Source organism: Globicephala melas, chromosome 14 (assembly GCF_963455315.2).
Source record: "Globicephala melas chromosome 14, mGloMel1.2, whole genome shotgun sequence".
NCBI classification, from domain to species: domain Eukaryota; kingdom Metazoa; phylum Chordata; class Mammalia; order Artiodactyla; family Delphinidae; genus Globicephala; species Globicephala melas.
This window is the reverse complement of record NC_083327.1, coordinates 40,221,618-40,238,020: the sequence shown is the minus strand read 5'-3', so window position 1 is coordinate 40,238,020 and position 16,403 is coordinate 40,221,618. Positions and strand designations below refer to the sequence as shown.

General features: G+C 43.7%; 1 protein-coding gene across 2 annotated transcripts in view; it reads left to right on the top strand.

Moving 5' to 3' along the window:
• Nucleotides 1-16,403, top strand: part of METTL24 (methyltransferase like 24) — a 107,879-nt gene that overhangs the window by 21,665 nt on the left and 69,811 nt on the right. Inside the window, exon 2 of one of the 2 annotated variants that reach the window (XM_060283827.1) lies at nt 9,254-9,352. In XM_060283827.1, coding sequence (XP_060139810.1) covers nt 9,254-9,352 — 99 coding nt within the window. Of the gene's footprint in view, nt 1-9,253; nt 9,375-16,403 lie in introns of those variants that run through there. The other variant, XM_060283828.1, reaches the window with a different exon arrangement.

The following is a 16,403-nucleotide window of genomic DNA, read 5'->3' as shown; positions in this document are numbered from 1 at the left end:
AAATGAAACTCCTCCCTTCCTTTCATGGTTGATGTGTAACCCTAGTGAGATCCATGATTTGACATTTGAGTGCCTACTGTGTATGCAGATGTTATATAGTTTCTATATCATGAAAATGAATGAAAACCTCTGCATTTCACTGGATCTACTCCAGGAATTTGGCTTCTCTTTCTGTTGTCAGTGATAAAAACCTAAAATACATTATATATTTTATTCTCTTCACCATCCCTTTGTGTGTTTCAATCTCACCCAGACTTGAACTGTTTTGCCACACACAGAAAACACAGTGAATTTAAAGATGTCAGTTTAAGAACAAAACCCAACTCAAATTAGTTTGGCATTTCTTTCCAACTTACCAGGATTACTTAGAGAATAAATCCAGAGCTGAGCATTTATTCCTCCTTGTCGTTTTATTTTTTATTTTATTTAAAAAATTTCTTCCTAAAAGTTATCTGCTTGAATGATAGTGCATTTTTTCTTGTCAGAGTTGACTTGATTTCTGGTTCCCTTGCTTCCCAGCCTACGCTCTGTGTAATGTTGCAGAGGCGGCAGATTGATGGGGAAGGGATTCACAATGTGCTCTGGATTTGGGTTTCAGTATGTGTGCTTTCTGCTGCCAAAGACATTTAGCAGATGGACTTGGGGAGGTGGGACTGGGCCTTGACAGGGAGGGGACCTCAGGGTAAGAAGCCCTTTTGAGCTCAGCTGGCTCTGCCTTTCCCATCTAGCCATTTGGACCCTGGCCCACTATTAAGTCTATCACAAGATTAAAGAGACTGAGCTTTTTGTTGTTGTCAGTGTCTTTAGTTTTCAGCAGTTTGATTAAGATGTGTATGGGCATAGATTTCTTTGTGTCTTTCTGTTAGGGGTTTGCTGAGCTTCTTGAATCTTTAGGTTTATGTCTGATGTCAAATATGAGAATCTTTTAGCCATTATACCTTTAAATATTTTTTTCTGCACTGCATTCTTTCTCTTCCTCCTCTTGGATTCCAGTAACTGAGTGTTAGATCTCTTGATATTGTCCACAGGTCCCTGAGGCTCTTTTCATTTTTTTAAAAAATAAATTTATTTATTTATTTTGTTTTTGGCTGCATTGGGTCTTCATTGCTGCGTGCGGGCTTTCTCTAGTTGTGGTGAGCGGGGGCTACTCTTCCTTGTGGTGCGCAGGCTTCTCATTGCGGTGTCTTCTCTTGTTGTGGAGCATGGGCTGTAGGCGCACGGGCTTCAGGAGTTGTGGTGCGCGGGCTCTAGAGCACAGGCTCAGTAGTTGTGGCGCACGGGCTTAGTTGTGGTGTGGCATCTTCCCGGACCAGGGCTCGAACCCGTGTCCCCTGCGTTGGCAGGCGGATTCTTAACCACTGTGCCACCAGGGAAGCCCTCATTTCTTTTTCAAATAATGTTTTCTCTCTGTTGTTCAGATTGGATACTCTCTATTGATCTATCTTCAAGTTCACTGACTCTTTTTTGTGTTATATTCATTCTGCTATTGAGTCCATCTGTTTATTGTATTCTTCAGGTCTGAAATGTCCATTTGGCTCTTTATATATCCTATTTCTTTGCTGAGACTTTCTATGTTTCTGTTGGTTTCAAGAGTGTACACTATTACTTCTTGGAGTATTTCTGTAATAGTTGCTTTTAAGTTTTTGTCAAATAATTCCAGTATCTGTGTCATGTCATTGGCATATGTTGATTGTCTTTTCCCCACACCAATTGGGATTTTCCTGATTCTTCATATGCTGAGTAGTTTGGGGTTATATCCTGGGTATTTTGTATGTAATATCGTGAGACTCTTGAGTCATGTTTAAATACTATAGATAATGTCCATATATTTGTTTCTACAGGCACTTGACCTGGTTGGGTTCAGGTCTTAAGTTCCAGCCAGCCTTCTATGGATTATGGTTTCAGTATCAGTTCTGTTTTCAAAATCTTTACAGTGTTCTTCAGATCTGTCCCACATGCATGACACCAGGGGCCAGTCTGGCACCTGGTGGAAGTCTGTCTGTTAGCTTGGTTCTCAAAGTTTTTGATACGCTAATGGTTCAGATGCACGTGCAGATGCAAGTATCTAGGTATCTGGGGTGGGGAGGGGATTGTTTTTAGCACGTGCACTGATACCAAAATCTGTGGATGCTCAAGTCTCTTATACAATGGCATAGTACGTTCGGCCCTCAGTATCCCCAGTGTTCCGCATCCACAGATACCGAGGGTTGACCGTATTATCTAGCTCCCTGCATTTCTGCACCTCTGGCTGGAAAGGCTAGACTTTAGTTACTCTTTGCTCTGCTTGTGTTTTATGGCACCCTTCCCATGACTATGTCCACGTCCAAGGCCAAGCTGCCCGAGAAGAGAGAAAATACTCAGCAGGGTTTGGGGCCACAACCTCAGATCAGAGAAGAAACTTCCCTTTCCTCAGAGTTTTAGGTGCTTGCGGACTCCTGCTGTGGCTTCCACCACTGCAGTGGGATTGCCTGGGAGTTGGGATGCTAGAATGAAGGAAAAGAAATGCAATGAGAGAGGGAAATGGGGAAGCCCCCTGCTTTCTCTGAGCATTAGGAGACCCCTTCCCTCCTTGAGCCCTTGAGGGCTTCTCCTGGAGCTCTCGGTCTGCAATGATGTCCACATCCAGTGTGCGGCTGCCTGAGTTGGGGCTTGAGGGGGATACCAGGAGAAAAACAGTGGTGACCTCACTGCTGGTTCCTGGTACTTTTGAGTTCTGGCCTTCAATCTGCCTGCCAGTATTTACTTTTCAGATTCCTCAGATGGCTGCCCTCTGCATTCTGTCCAGGTTTTATTGCCGTATTCAGTGCCAGACACAGGGTGCGGGCGTGCTTATCCATGTTACCCAGAACTGAAACTGAGATAATTTTTTTAATGAAATTTTTGCATGGGGTACCTGAATTTTAAATGTTACCATAAGTGTGTAACTGACCCCTGCTCTTTCCAAAGCAGGACTGATTCTGAGAGAAAGTCCTGTTACATGAGACTGGTGGGGAGAGACATGTGAGCTGCCACCCACAGACTCTGGGAGCCCCTAATCCCACTCGAGCGAAGTCCTAGAAACTGTGGTTATCTCAGGGCATTCCAGAAAGACAGTGGTGGTGCTTACCTAGATTCATGCTCTGCCCAGGTACCATTTTGTGCCTCCGCCTCCCCCAACAACTCCCACAGCCCCCCTTCTCCTTCTAAAAAGGAGCAAACAATTTCCTTCAATCATTGTTTCCTGCCTACTGACAGATGTTCTTAATTAGCACAGAATTGCAGCAGAATTGCCAAATAAATAGATTTTGCTTGTTTTGAGTTTGTTTTTTTTTTTCTAGAAAGCTTAGGCTTCCCAAAATCAACTCATCACACAGGCTCAGCGTATTGTTTAGTTTGAGTCAAGGACTCACAACCTTGTTCTTTTCCACAGGCACAACCACAGCACAGAAAATCAATTGTTAGCCGTCTCTCCCAGCAGAAAATTGCTGGTTCTAAAACCATTCAAGAGCTTAGTAGCTGTGGGAATGCGCATTTGAGAGTATTGAAACATCGTAAAAATATCCCAGACACTCTACCAATTATCCATCACAATAAAGAAACTGATTATTTAAATCACTTATCATACAATTTCATCCCCAAAGAACTGTAGCGTTGAAACACAGAGGAGTGGGACCATTAGACTTCTTCTTTGGTTCTTATTTTAAAAGAAAGTAAAAAACATGCATGTACAAAACTTGCTTGTACAACTGATGGTGGAACTGTTGCTAATTGGACAATTTCTGTGTGGCCTGCATGAGGTCATTCATGGGTGTGGGGAAAACGGCCTCTGAAGAAGGAAGCTGCAGTTCCAAATTTCAAGGCAAAGAAAGCTTTTGCACAAGGCAGAATCGATGATTCTCTTTTCAGGTCATGGGTGGCTCTGCTTTTATATGTGTGTGTATATATATATGTACCTATGTATATACATATTTTTTAATGCAACCAGTTTTGCTTGGGGCTTGTGGTCTTGAGTTAATATATTTCTATTATATGCATACATATAGGCTGGTAGGCAAAAGAGTATTTTAAAAGATTGCTTTATTTTTTGCATTATCTTTTATTAGTAAAATCTTGGAATTCAGTTTCTCTGGCTTGAAAGAATCATTTTCTTTTTTCAAGAAACAAATTTGATGCTGAAGTCATAAATTATAAAAATATGTGGAAGCCGCACGGCTGTGCTTGCTGCGGTCTTTAGAGCCAGATCCATCATCTCTGTGCACCAACTTGGGCTGACTCAGCGATCACTTTTTACCCTTTGGGAAGAGATGCTCAGATGTCTGCAAAATAACCCCCAAACAACATGAGTTAGTTGTGTATAGAATCCTTTGCTTAGTGTTAATTTTTGGAATTTTTTTCTGTATAATCAAAACATTTCCCCTCGTTAGAAACCAGTTCACTTTGCAACGCATGTTTCCTGGAGGAAGTGCAGGATGAATCCTTCACAGATGAAAAGGAGTGGGGGCTGCTGCCTTTCCTCAGAAACCTGGGACCCTGCCTTTTCTGGGATGGCTGTCTTTGTTGTGGGAGGGGCTCCTTTGAACGACTGGCCTGGTGGTTTAGGTAGGGGCCGGACCACAGATTGCAAAGGAATTGGACAACGCCCCCCGCCCCTGCCCACCGCCCCTGCAGGGGCTCAGGAGCCTGGCCGCTTCTCTGTGGCAACGCATTGTGTATGCTCCATTTGACGTTTCAGCTCCAGCCTGCCAGGGACAGACAGACCAGCCCCCAATGACCCCAGTGACTGTACCTCCACCACCTTCTGCTTAAGCTGCTCCTTTACCCACCTGAAGAGGAAGTGGGGGTGACAGAAGGGACTGGGAATCTACCTTCCCACCTCCTGGGAGTGAGGGGGGTAGCCTTGCCCTGGCCACTTGATATTTGGACCACATGGCTAATAGTGGACGCTGGCATTTTAGAGAACTGTTTGAGGGTAAAATCATAATGATAAAATCTTTTTAAAAGAAAAAGATGGGTTTTTTTGCCTTGTACTAGTAAACACCAACCATGGGTATTTTAAGGTGCTCAGAGAATTCTGTTTGTGGGATCTTTGAAGGGCAAATATTGATGTGTGCACTAGAGAATCAAGACAAGTGATAATTGAAAGAGATGATAAAAGCTAGTGCTTTCCTTGGGGAAATAATCACAAACTGCTGTCACACTGATGCCGATGAGAACATTACTTTATGTGAAATGTTTTTTAAACAGCTCAACCAAAGCATTAAGCCAGAGCACTTCTGAGGGCATCTGTCTGCTGTGTATTTCTATTATATCCCCACCTGAGGCCCCTCAACTTACGTTATTCACCATTCCAGCTGTCGCGTTTAGCTTTGTCGTGGTCAATGCTCAGTGAAACTGAGAAATATCAGGTAGCAAGATGGATACTGCTTGTGGATTCTTAAGATAATTATATAGTTTTGTCATGTTGAGTCACGTATGGATTCACTGTTATTGATCTGTGACATTCCTTTCGTGTGTTAGCCCAGGTTAAGTGCTTCTACTGTTTTTAAGTTGTCTCCTTAATGAGAGTTTTGGACTTCTCACATTGGAGACTACTTCCTATAATCTACATTTGGATTCTCTAGCATTTATTTTGGAGTGGTACTTGGGTACTTCTCTCCGTGACCCCATTGTGCCCTGTAGAGATTTCAGTCAAAGCTCTTGCAGAACTTCATTGCATTTATTGGTGTACACAGCTCTGTCCTATATTAAATTGTAACCCAGAGCCTGGCACGAGGCACAAATGGCCACTGAATGAATGAATGACTCCCTGGTCAAGTCTCAGTGCCTCTTTCCAGAGATGCTGTGCAGGAGGCCTTCCACTTGCCTGTCTAGAGCCACTCTCCATCCTGCTCCTCCTGCTCTGCACCCCCTAGGCTGACCTGTGGGCCCACCACAGCCTCCCTCTTCTCTAGCTTCCCCTTCGATTTGACAGTTAGGGTGGGTATGTAATAGGGCTGGATGTGATGGGATTGGCTGTGTTCTTCTATGCAACACCTTCTCCGTGCAGTTTCCCTCTCTGGGTTCCACAGATTCCTCCCCCTCCTTGCTCCTTCAGGCTCAGGGTTTGTAAGGGCTCCCTGGTGCTACCAGCCACAGGTATTGCATTACTCCTTATTTGTTTCCTAAACTCTGCCTATACCTTCGTATTATAAATAGTCTCTCTATTAAATTCTTCCCACTGTATCCTGCTGGGACCTGGCCGATATTTCCCCAGTCACCCAGATGACAAAGTTGTTTGTAACCTAGATATCATAATCTGTGTCTCTTGCATTATTTCAAGTAAACACTCTCCTCTAGGCTGGTCTACAACCAAATGAGAATCAAGTAGAGCAGGGGTCAGCAAACTACAGCCTTGCAGGCCTAATCCAGCCTGCTGGCTGTTTTTGTAAATGGAGTTTTATTGGAACACAGTCCTGACCATTTGTTTACTTACTGTCTTTGAGCTACAACAGGCGGTAAGGAATTGCAACAGAAACTGTATGGCCTGCAAAGCCTAAAATATTTGCTGTTTGACCTCTTACAGAAAAAGTTTACAGATCCCTGATTTAGAGGAAAACCATAATGTGGGAACTTTATCATTTTCATCAAGACGCTCCTGGGCCAGGTGCCAGCGTACTTGCCAGGGTTCCATGACAATCATGTGGGGAGTTTTAAACCCCAGGGCTGGACAAGCTTGCATGCAGCATTGTGTTGCTGTGCTGACAGCAGCGGCAACCTGGGAAGACACTCTTTGTCATTAGACGCAAAAGGAGTGTGACCAAGCAAAACTAAGAGGTGTTTGTACTAAAGTGTGTCTATAATTTATGATTTCATAATTAAGTAATTTCCCAGAAAGAATGACTTTCCCTAACGTTTCAGTATTTCTCTGTCAAACTTATCTTGTATGTATCTGTCTCCCCCACCAGACTGTGAGCACCTCCCAGGAGCCTCCAGGTGTTGTTCCCACGTGTGCCGACCAGTGCCTGGCACAGAGTGGCTGATGCTCAATAAGTATTGTTTGACTGAATGCTAGTCAACAGCTAATTTAGAGAAGGAACAAAGAAATAGGGGGTGGGAGCCATTAACTGGGAAGATACATTACTTAATGTTCTCAGGCTCTCTGACTGGAGTCTCTTTGCCTACTCAACCTTCACAGAACAGGAACAGCTATACGAAAAGCCTGTTTCCCAAAAAAAGGTGCCCCTCAGGGCAGACTGACTACATAATTTGCAGGGCTCAGCACAGAATAAGAATGTGGAGGCTCTTGTTAAAAAATTATTAAGGGTGTCAGCACTGAGCCGAGCACAAGCCCTTCTAAGACTGTGCAGGTTGCGTGCCCATGAAGCTGTCCCTGCCTTAAGGATTCCTGAGGAAAAGACAGCCTGTGGGAAATCAGTGAGGGTTTTTTCAGTCCAGAGGACTGCAGGGGTCTCCGCCACCGTAAGGCAGTACAGACCTGACTAGCCAATAAGACTGTGGGTTCTCGGGACTTGGTGCAGTGATATGAGTCTCATAATGCCTAACCTGGAATAACGCCTTACCACGTACAGAGTGTCTGCATTTATCTCTGACCCTCGTGCCAGAGTGTACTCTTCTTCCCCAAGCCCACACACTTGGCTCCACACTGACTAACCTGCTTGCCCCCCGCTCTTCCTTGCTTTCCGTTTAACCTCAAGTAACCTAGGCCACCCCATTTAGGGGCAAAAAAACCATAAATGTACTAAAGTGCCTCAGGGCTAGCCTGTTTCGATATTTCTTTGTGGGTGACAGACAGTTCTTGCCATAATACCTGTCTTAGGCTATTCTGGCTGCCATAACAAAATACCACAGACTGGCTGGCTTACAAACAACAGAAATTTATTGCTCACAGTTCTGGAGGCTGGACGTTCAAGATTGGTGTGCCAGCGTGGTTGGGTTCTGGTGAGGGCCCTCTTCTGGGCTGCAGATGGCTGACTTCTCTCTGTGTCCTCACATGGTGTTAGGGCCTAGGGAGCTATGAGGAGTCTCTTTTAAAACAGCACTAATTCCATTCATGAAGGCTCCACCCTCATGACATGAGCACCTCCCCAAAGTCCTACCCCCTAACATCATCACACTGGGCATTAGGATTTCAACATAGGAATTTGGGGTGGGAGACAGACGTTCAGACCATTGCAATACCTGACTGGAGAACAATGTGTGTACGTGAACAGTCCCTTTATATTGTCCCCAGAACCCTCCCCTGCCCCTTTCCTCACCTTAAAATGGGGTTTAGGGGCCCATCTTAACCACTCTGCAGGAACCCCTGTGCCCAGACCCCCAGAGTCTTTCCTGACGCTAGATGTTCACCCTGCCAGCTGCTGGGGCTTCTCCCTGCCCAGGCCCCTGCCCTTCCGCATCATACACTCTGGGCAGTACTCTGCCTTTGGGATCACAGTGAGCCTCCAGAGGTTTCCAGGTGGTGACAGCTGTAGGCGGGGAACTTGAGCTCTAGCAAGGATTTTATGACTAGTGCTTCCTTTTGATTGGAGGGGTCCCCATTTTTTATTCTTCTAGATCACCACTACTTTCCTCCAACCCTTCATCCACTCTACCCTTGCTGTAAAAGGGGGCTTAGGGTTCTGATCCCCCTGCTCCTGGAGCTCCTCATGTCCTCAGCTGAAAGCTGGAGGTTGTCTCACAGTGCTAGAAGGCCACCCTTGCCAGCCGTGGTAGTGCCAGCTCCAGGGACTGTTGGCAGGTGCATGGTCCAGATGACAGGTGCACTGAGGTCCAGAACTCTGGGTGCCGCCCCCCGCTTGCTCGGGGGGAAGGTGCCCAAGCGCCCTGAGGATTCAGGCATTATGGGACCATGACAACAAAACTGGCCCCTAGGAGGCACCTATTTCTGAAGCTCTAAGCCTTGGAAACCATAGTACGCAGGGGAGGTTTTCTCCACAACGGGGAGCGGCTCTGGGTAATACAAAGCCGCAGCTGAGAGAGCCTGACGGGGTCGAGTGGAGTTTGCCTTTGATCAGAAGCTCGAAACAGACATCCTCTCTAGCTTTTGCAGTCTCTTGCTTAATCTGGTAGCCGGGCTTTCTCAGGCCTCATTTGTCTCCCTGTGATTGATGTGGCCTTACCTATAGCAGCTCCGAACCAACTCCCTGCCGCAAAGTGCAGCCGTGTTTGTTTTGCAGGCGGCTAGTAGTCTTGCCTCCCTGATGCTCTGCATCCTGCCCACCCCCATCCCAAGCTCCTGATACCTTACACACTGACCTATGTTTTCTCCTTACAGGGTCCCCGGTGGCATATAGACCTCCAGCCTTGGGCAGGCCCTGCTCGGTCCCTGGATGAAGAAGCCTTGAGGTTCCTGAGATACATCAGCACCATTCAGGTTGTGTTTCAGGCACAAGTGGGTATGGAGACTCTGTAAAAGACGCTAATTGCCCCCTTAAAATTTTTATTTATTTATTTATTTTTGGCTGCGTCGGGTCTTAGTTGTGGTGCACAGGCTTCTCTCTAGTTGTGGTGCATGGGCTCTGTAGTTGTGGCGCACGGGCTTAGTTGCCCCATGGCATGTGGGATCTTAGTTCCCCAACCAGGGGTTGGACCCGAGTCCCCTGCATTGGAAGGCGGATTCTTAACCATTGGACCACCAGGGAAGTCCCACTAATTACTCCCTTTTAAACAAGGCTGGGGAGTTTCTCAGTGCCTCCTGATAGGGACTTGATAGAGTTTCTGATGCCTAGCTGCTTAAATATATTCACTCACTTAGAGGCATATAATAGATGCCTTCCATCTGCTTCGGCATCTTATCCCTTCCAGGAGTATCGTCACCCTGAGATGTTTTAATGATTCATCCCGATGTGTTTTAAAGATCCACTTTAGAAAATTGTTTTGGAAAACCATGTGAAGCGACAGATTCGTGCCCATGAGTAGGCAGTCCAGTGTGTCACAAACCAAAACCATCATCTGGAGGTTCAAATTCCATTTTGTATTTGGAGAAGTCTGCCTTTTCGCTTTTCTGCCACAGAAGCTTGGCAGACAGGGATGCGTTAGGCCAGAGAGTAAAGGAGGCTTTGCAGGCAGCAGGAAGAGAAGCTACTGAATCCGAAGACTCTCTGTTCTTAAGGCACTTTAAATCATTACTGAGCACTGGCCTTCATTAGTGACTTAACACATTGTGGCAGCTCCTGCCCGGGCGACCCGAGCAGGCAGAGACCCTCCCTTAAGGAGAGTCTATGGCTCTTGACACATTAATCAGGAGGTTCCATTCTCAAGTAGCCTGATCTTGAGGAAAGAGAGACGGAAAAGAAAATCAAGGCCCGAGGGAAACTTCGCTCTGAACTGAGAGGTGCTAGTAAATTAGAAACTCAGACTGCCTGTGAAGCTGCAGCTGAGGAGGCTGCACTATGGAGCTGGTATGGCACTGGGGGTCCCTGGGTCCCTGGGTCTTTTGATCTCCCTTTGGCCCACTCGCTCTTGGCAACCCACTTCCCCTTCCAAACCTCACTGGCGGCCAAGCCCGTTTTTCATCCATGGGAGAGCATATATTTCTGGAATTTTAGAAGGCTAGTTTAGGGGTAAAAGAAAGTCCCATTTCTCATATGATGCAGTCAGACAACCAGGAATTTTAATATTTGTCACCTAGACATGGAAGTAAAAGCTTGTTGAATTCATCATGAGTAATGGGATGATAAATTGGTCCCTGTGCTTTACATAATTTCATCTTATTTTGCTGCTGCAAATTAATTTGGTGGACTCACAGACAATTAAAATACTGAAATTTTAATTTTATAGTTTGGTTTTACACGAAGAATAAGAAGCTGGATCTCTTAACTATGACTATAAGAAGCCCTTAAAAGCCCTAGAGAAAAATGAGAGGTGTTAAATTTATGAGTTGAATTTGAGAATTGTGAGCTTCACCCCCCAGTATAAATTGACCACATGAAAGCCTCTAAATTCTATTTTATATGTATTTTAGGTTAATGTTCTGTAACTTATAAAATGCATGTTAACTTAGAAGAAGCTCTTGAGGCATGAAAGTGTTGTTTCAAGCCCCTCTTGGAGTTTTCCCATGAGTTATGGGCTGAGAGGGAAAAAATTCTTTAAAAAAAGCATCCTGTGATGTAGTTCAATGTTGTGACCCTGGGCAAGTTATTTTGCTTGTTTGGCTCTGGCTGTTCTGATCTTGAAAACGAAGAGATTGTATCAAATTATTTCTAAGGTTCCTCCCAGCTCCGTGAGCCTGTACTTTGTTAAGACTAGTGTAGAATTGTTATTAACCAAGTATTACTGAGCACCTACTATGTGCCAGGAGCATAGGCCTTGGGAATACAGTTTCTGCCCTCAAGTGGCTAACAAACTAGTCGGGAAGGTAGATAAATGGACATATAATTATTATTCACCTTGATGAGTATAATAATAGAGAGTTGCTTGTTAAAGCTCGCTAGAAGACTTTTTCATCCTCTAGAAAGAACAAGATAAAGTTCCAGACCTCACAATTGCTTTGCAATCAGAGGTCATTTTACCCAGTTAAAGTCCTGTGCTTTTGTGTGCTTCCGAGTCACTAGACCAGCAGGTGGGAGCTCTTCAGAGATGACACTAACTGGTTTAATCAGAATCCTACTGACCAGTGCTCCCTCCCCCTCTCTATGTAATGCAGAGTTTTTGGCTGCTTTGGGAGCTTATGCCTCATTTAGAACTCATCTTGACAATGAAAGCCTGCAAAGCTGGCAGAATATTAGAGTCACTATTACCTAAAATTTTCACAGTTAGCAGTAGTGAGTCATAATGGGCAAGGGAAAAAAAAACCCTCTGTAGGTACTTAAGCAAATTCCACCTCCATCCTCTTACACTGCTTTTATATATATATATATATATATTTCCCTCAAATCCGTGTTCAAGCTTGTACAGCAAGTCCTAGCATTTGATATGTTTATCAGTTGATTTATTCATTCCTCAATTCAGCAGGCATTTGTTGAGTACCTGCTCTGTGTATGACGCTGTGCTAGGCACTGGCTGGGATGTCAAACCTGAATTAAATACTGCCCCCCCACCCCCGGCCCACAGTGGTGAATGGCTAGGATGCAAGAGAGCTGTGTGTTCTCTAACAGGGTGGACAGATGGGGTGGGTAAACTTCCCCAGGCCAAAGGAGCTTGGGAACAGAAGCACAGAGCAAGATATTTGGGTAGAGTGGGCATAACATCAAGCTCAGTTTTACTAGGTATTGTTTTCTAATGTGAAAGGCCATGGTTACATCTCTGAGTTCTGGAGTAGACGATACACTGCTGCTAACAAGAAACAGTTAAATCATAAACCCAGTGCTCTGTTCTAAAGGAAGGCTCCAGATCCAGCTTTTTATGGCAACCCCCGAACCATATGCCTTCAGGAAGCATGGCTTGCAGTATGAAATTAATCTAAGCAACAGTTGCTGTTTTAAAAAGAAAAAATACGTTTTAAAGTCAGTCTATCTATCTAATCATCTGCCCATCTAACTGATTGTGAGAATGACATAAGAACCTATGGATCTAGAGATTCAGATTTTACAAATTTTACAAACTTTTTTACAAGAAGTTTCTATTATATTTACTGCTACACACATGCACACACACACACAAACCAGGATAAAAGCAACAAAAATACAACTCTTCCCTTGATATTTTACCTTTCAAAATAATGTATTTCATTAACATACAGTTTGATTATTGAAGTAATTCTTGCCAAGTCCCCAAAATTTAAGGCCTCCCTTTGCCAGATTCTACTTATGGGTTGGCAGAAATGCTGTTCAGGCTTTTGGGATACAAAATGCAATGAAAATAAATTAGATCCCTTCAAGTTAAATAACTAAAAAGCATTTCAGAAAACACTTTTTCCTGGAGTCTATTTTCCTTTGTCCAGGCTTAATTCTGTTTATATGGCTAAAATTACAAGGGGAATTAGAGAGAGGGAGAAAAAAACCCATAATTACCTAAGTTACAACTTAGCTAGGAGTTACTGCCTTCGCTGATTTTGCTCACAAGAGAGTTCATTGAAGCCCTGGCCATAAATCTTAGCAAGAAAGTTTGAAAAATCAATATTTAATTAATTTTTAGGAGCTGAATTTTACTGAGTCCTTACTCCTAGTTGTTTTCAAAAGCTAATGTATATTAATGAGATGGTTAATAAATGGTTAAAATGGAAAAACTTCTGTGTTCTATTTTTGAGCTAGGAGAGGAAAGGGGAACATTAGCAGAGATTGAATGGAAAAGAATGTTTTTCCAGTAGGGATATCTGTGCAAGATGAAGTCTGTGGAAGAAGAAGAAATGCTTAAAGTGTTAACTTTAATAGAATAAAACCCCACTCCTCAAGGTTCAGTGGAGGAGCAGCTGAACCTCAAAGCCCTCTATCTTGACTTAGCGGACTCTTGGGGGGCCTCTGGCTAATTGTAGGGGCCGCCTCTCTGGCCCTTTGCTAGGGGTGAGGTTGGAGAGGCTGCTGTTTTCAGTTGCAAGCTCTGGCCCAAGTGTAGCCTCTTCCCTTAATTTGCTAAGGCACAGGTGAGGCCAGGCTGGAACATTTCAGTGGGACTTTACAAAAGGCTGCCAGGAAACTCACAGGACCACCTGCGTAACAATCACCTGGGGGAGCTTATTAAAATGCATGTTCACGTGCATCGGCCTCAAAGATTCTGATTTTATAGAATGGAGTGGGACTCAAGAATTTGCATTTTTAAGTACTCCCACATCCATCAGAATGTAGGTGGGCCACACCTTGAGAAACGCAGTGGGAGAGGCTAGAGTTAGGTTTAAATGGTGTTGGGAGGGTTCTATGAACAAGTACCTGCGAATGTCAGTCTCCTGATCTGTCTTTTGGAGGCTCTTAGGGAGAGTACATACAAAGAAACAATAGCAAATCATCATACCATTTTAATAAATAAATAAATCATCATACCACTTTAATAAAAATACCCCCAGGAAGCTGCCCTAGAACAAAAGGTTCAGTCTTACGAGATCCAGGCACGTCTTTGGGGCCCACCAAACTGCCTGGGCTTAACTAACTGCCTGCAGGAGCCAGGGCGTGGAACCAAGTTCCAGTGAAGGTTGAAGGCATCATAATCTACCTACTAGTGAAAACCAGCCAGATGAACATTGAGCTTTGACTAATTAGATTAGCAGCTTCTCCTTTGGGTGGGTGAGTGGAGGCAAGAAGTGGGCAGGCAGAGGCATAATTTCCATTTATTTGTGGGAGAATCGTAGGAAATGAATTATACAAATTAACATGTTGATGGATCCAGTTAATAAGTGTGTTCTGTACTAGTTGCTTGAGAGAAGATTCAATTCCATTTTCTATTATCACTTTTTTCTTTAAACCATGGTTGTGGATAGAGAAGTATTGAGAGCAAGATACTGGGTTGAGGATGTTGACAAAAATTAATCAATAGTGAATCTGAGAAAGAAATGGAAAATTTTATTCAGGCCAAACTGAGGATTATTACCTGGGAGATGGTCTCTCAGCTCTGAGGACTGTTCTGAGGAGGTTGGGGGGAGGTTAGTAGATACATGATTTTGACAAAGGGGTCCGTGCAATCAATAACACATCTTGGTAGAAAGTTACTATTAATAGCAAGGAACAGGTATCTTAGTTAATAGTTATAGTGCTTTTCTAAGTATGGGCAGATGCAAGAAACAGGATTCATACATTTTCCCCTGAAAATATCTAACTATCTGAAGGCCTATTCTGCCAGTTTTTCCAGAGCACAGAATGTCTCATCCTGATTTTTGCCCTGAATTCCTTTCAGGGTGTACTGTAGGTCAGTGACTGCAGTGGCTAATGAGATTCTTGTAGAACTAGGTGGTGGGCAACATTCTTTATTCTACAATCCCCTCCCTTTTGGTCTTAATTCTGACCAAGGTTTGGGAGGCATTTTATGATCAATTTGTCTCACGGCACTAGGAATGCTCATTCCCAGGTCAGTCAAGGATTGCATTGATAGGCTACTTAATGTGCTATTACTGGACTTGGCCCTGTTAAGTATAGTCAAAAGCCTCTGGACCATCTGTCTTTCTAGTCTGTTATGGTCTAGGAAATGCTTGCTCTTGTTGCTTCTCATGTCCAAAGTTACACTATTACAATCTTTGATCTTACAGGACTATATATTTGGTTAGTTGTTTCAAGTCATCTAATCATCATTAATTTTATTGAAGGCTCCATCACACATATGGTAGTACTACAAGAAACAGTTATCTTGCAAAATAGGCAGACTGCAAGTAATACAGCTAGTAACATTAATAAGGTCCTAAGTAAGTATTTAAGCTAAGAATTTCCATTAGTTGAGGCCCAGTATCTCCCCAGGTCATCTGACCCAGTCTGTTCTGCACCAGTCTCTCATCTTTAAGGGGAAAGATGTATTTGCATTGTACATAAAGTTCACCAAAGATGTCTGCACATACAAGGCGTGTGGTGGGTTATAAAATTTCATGTTTAAATTTTTCTTGCCTTAAAATGTGAGTTTTTATTTCATCAAAAGAAAAGAACAGATAAATATTTAGGATTTCACTTTTTAAGCTTTCCTATAAAATGTCCAGATTCTAGCAGAAGGCTCTCTCTCAGTCACTGATAGATAGTGCCAGGATAATTTTGCCAGGCCAGCCCTAGATTACAGCAAGAATAAGGGAGATGCTGGCTCCATGTAATATGCTCTTTTCAGATTAACATTTTGGAAAATCAGTTAAATAAAAGGATTGGGCAAGTCTGGAGTACCTTCTTAAGAAGAAAATTGTCCTGTTATGTTTTCTAATGCATTAAAGCAATGAACCTCAAAACATCCTTTGCATCTGGAGTGGTCTGTTGTCTGTGATGTGACAGCAAAAGCTGCTGCATGATTCATGGAGCATCATGACGACTGTGAGAGTTTTGAGGGATTAGGCGGAAATACTGTTGCTCAGTAAGATAAATACCTTGGCCACAGAACTTGTTTTCTTTGGTTCCAACAGCCTCAGTTGTGCACACAGTGCCAGCCTCCAACACAAGTCAGAATTCCTCACTAAGTATGTTTACTTAATGTGCATTTGAAATTAGAGACTGGCTTCCTTCCACTTGACTTAGATACATGTTCCTTTTGGTTTTCTTATCTAATTTTGATGGATGAGTTAAGAGAGTTGCTTTGGCTAGCTCTGGAAAACCTCCTTCCTGGCTGGGGCTCTTGCCCTTTCCCCCCAGGAGGAATTTCAGTGGACCAGTGTAACCCAGAGAGTACTGTTTTGTTAGTAGGAACTATGCATTAGTCTCACTTGACCCCATGCTGTTTACGTTGGTTAACACATGCTTGGTCAGACCATGGTGGCCCGACCATATCTGCCTGAGATAAAGAGTAGATAATCTTGTATCCTTCAAAGATCTATGCTCTTGGTCATATCTCACAATTTCTAATAGGAATGCTGTGGGTAACAGACCTCTGTGGTT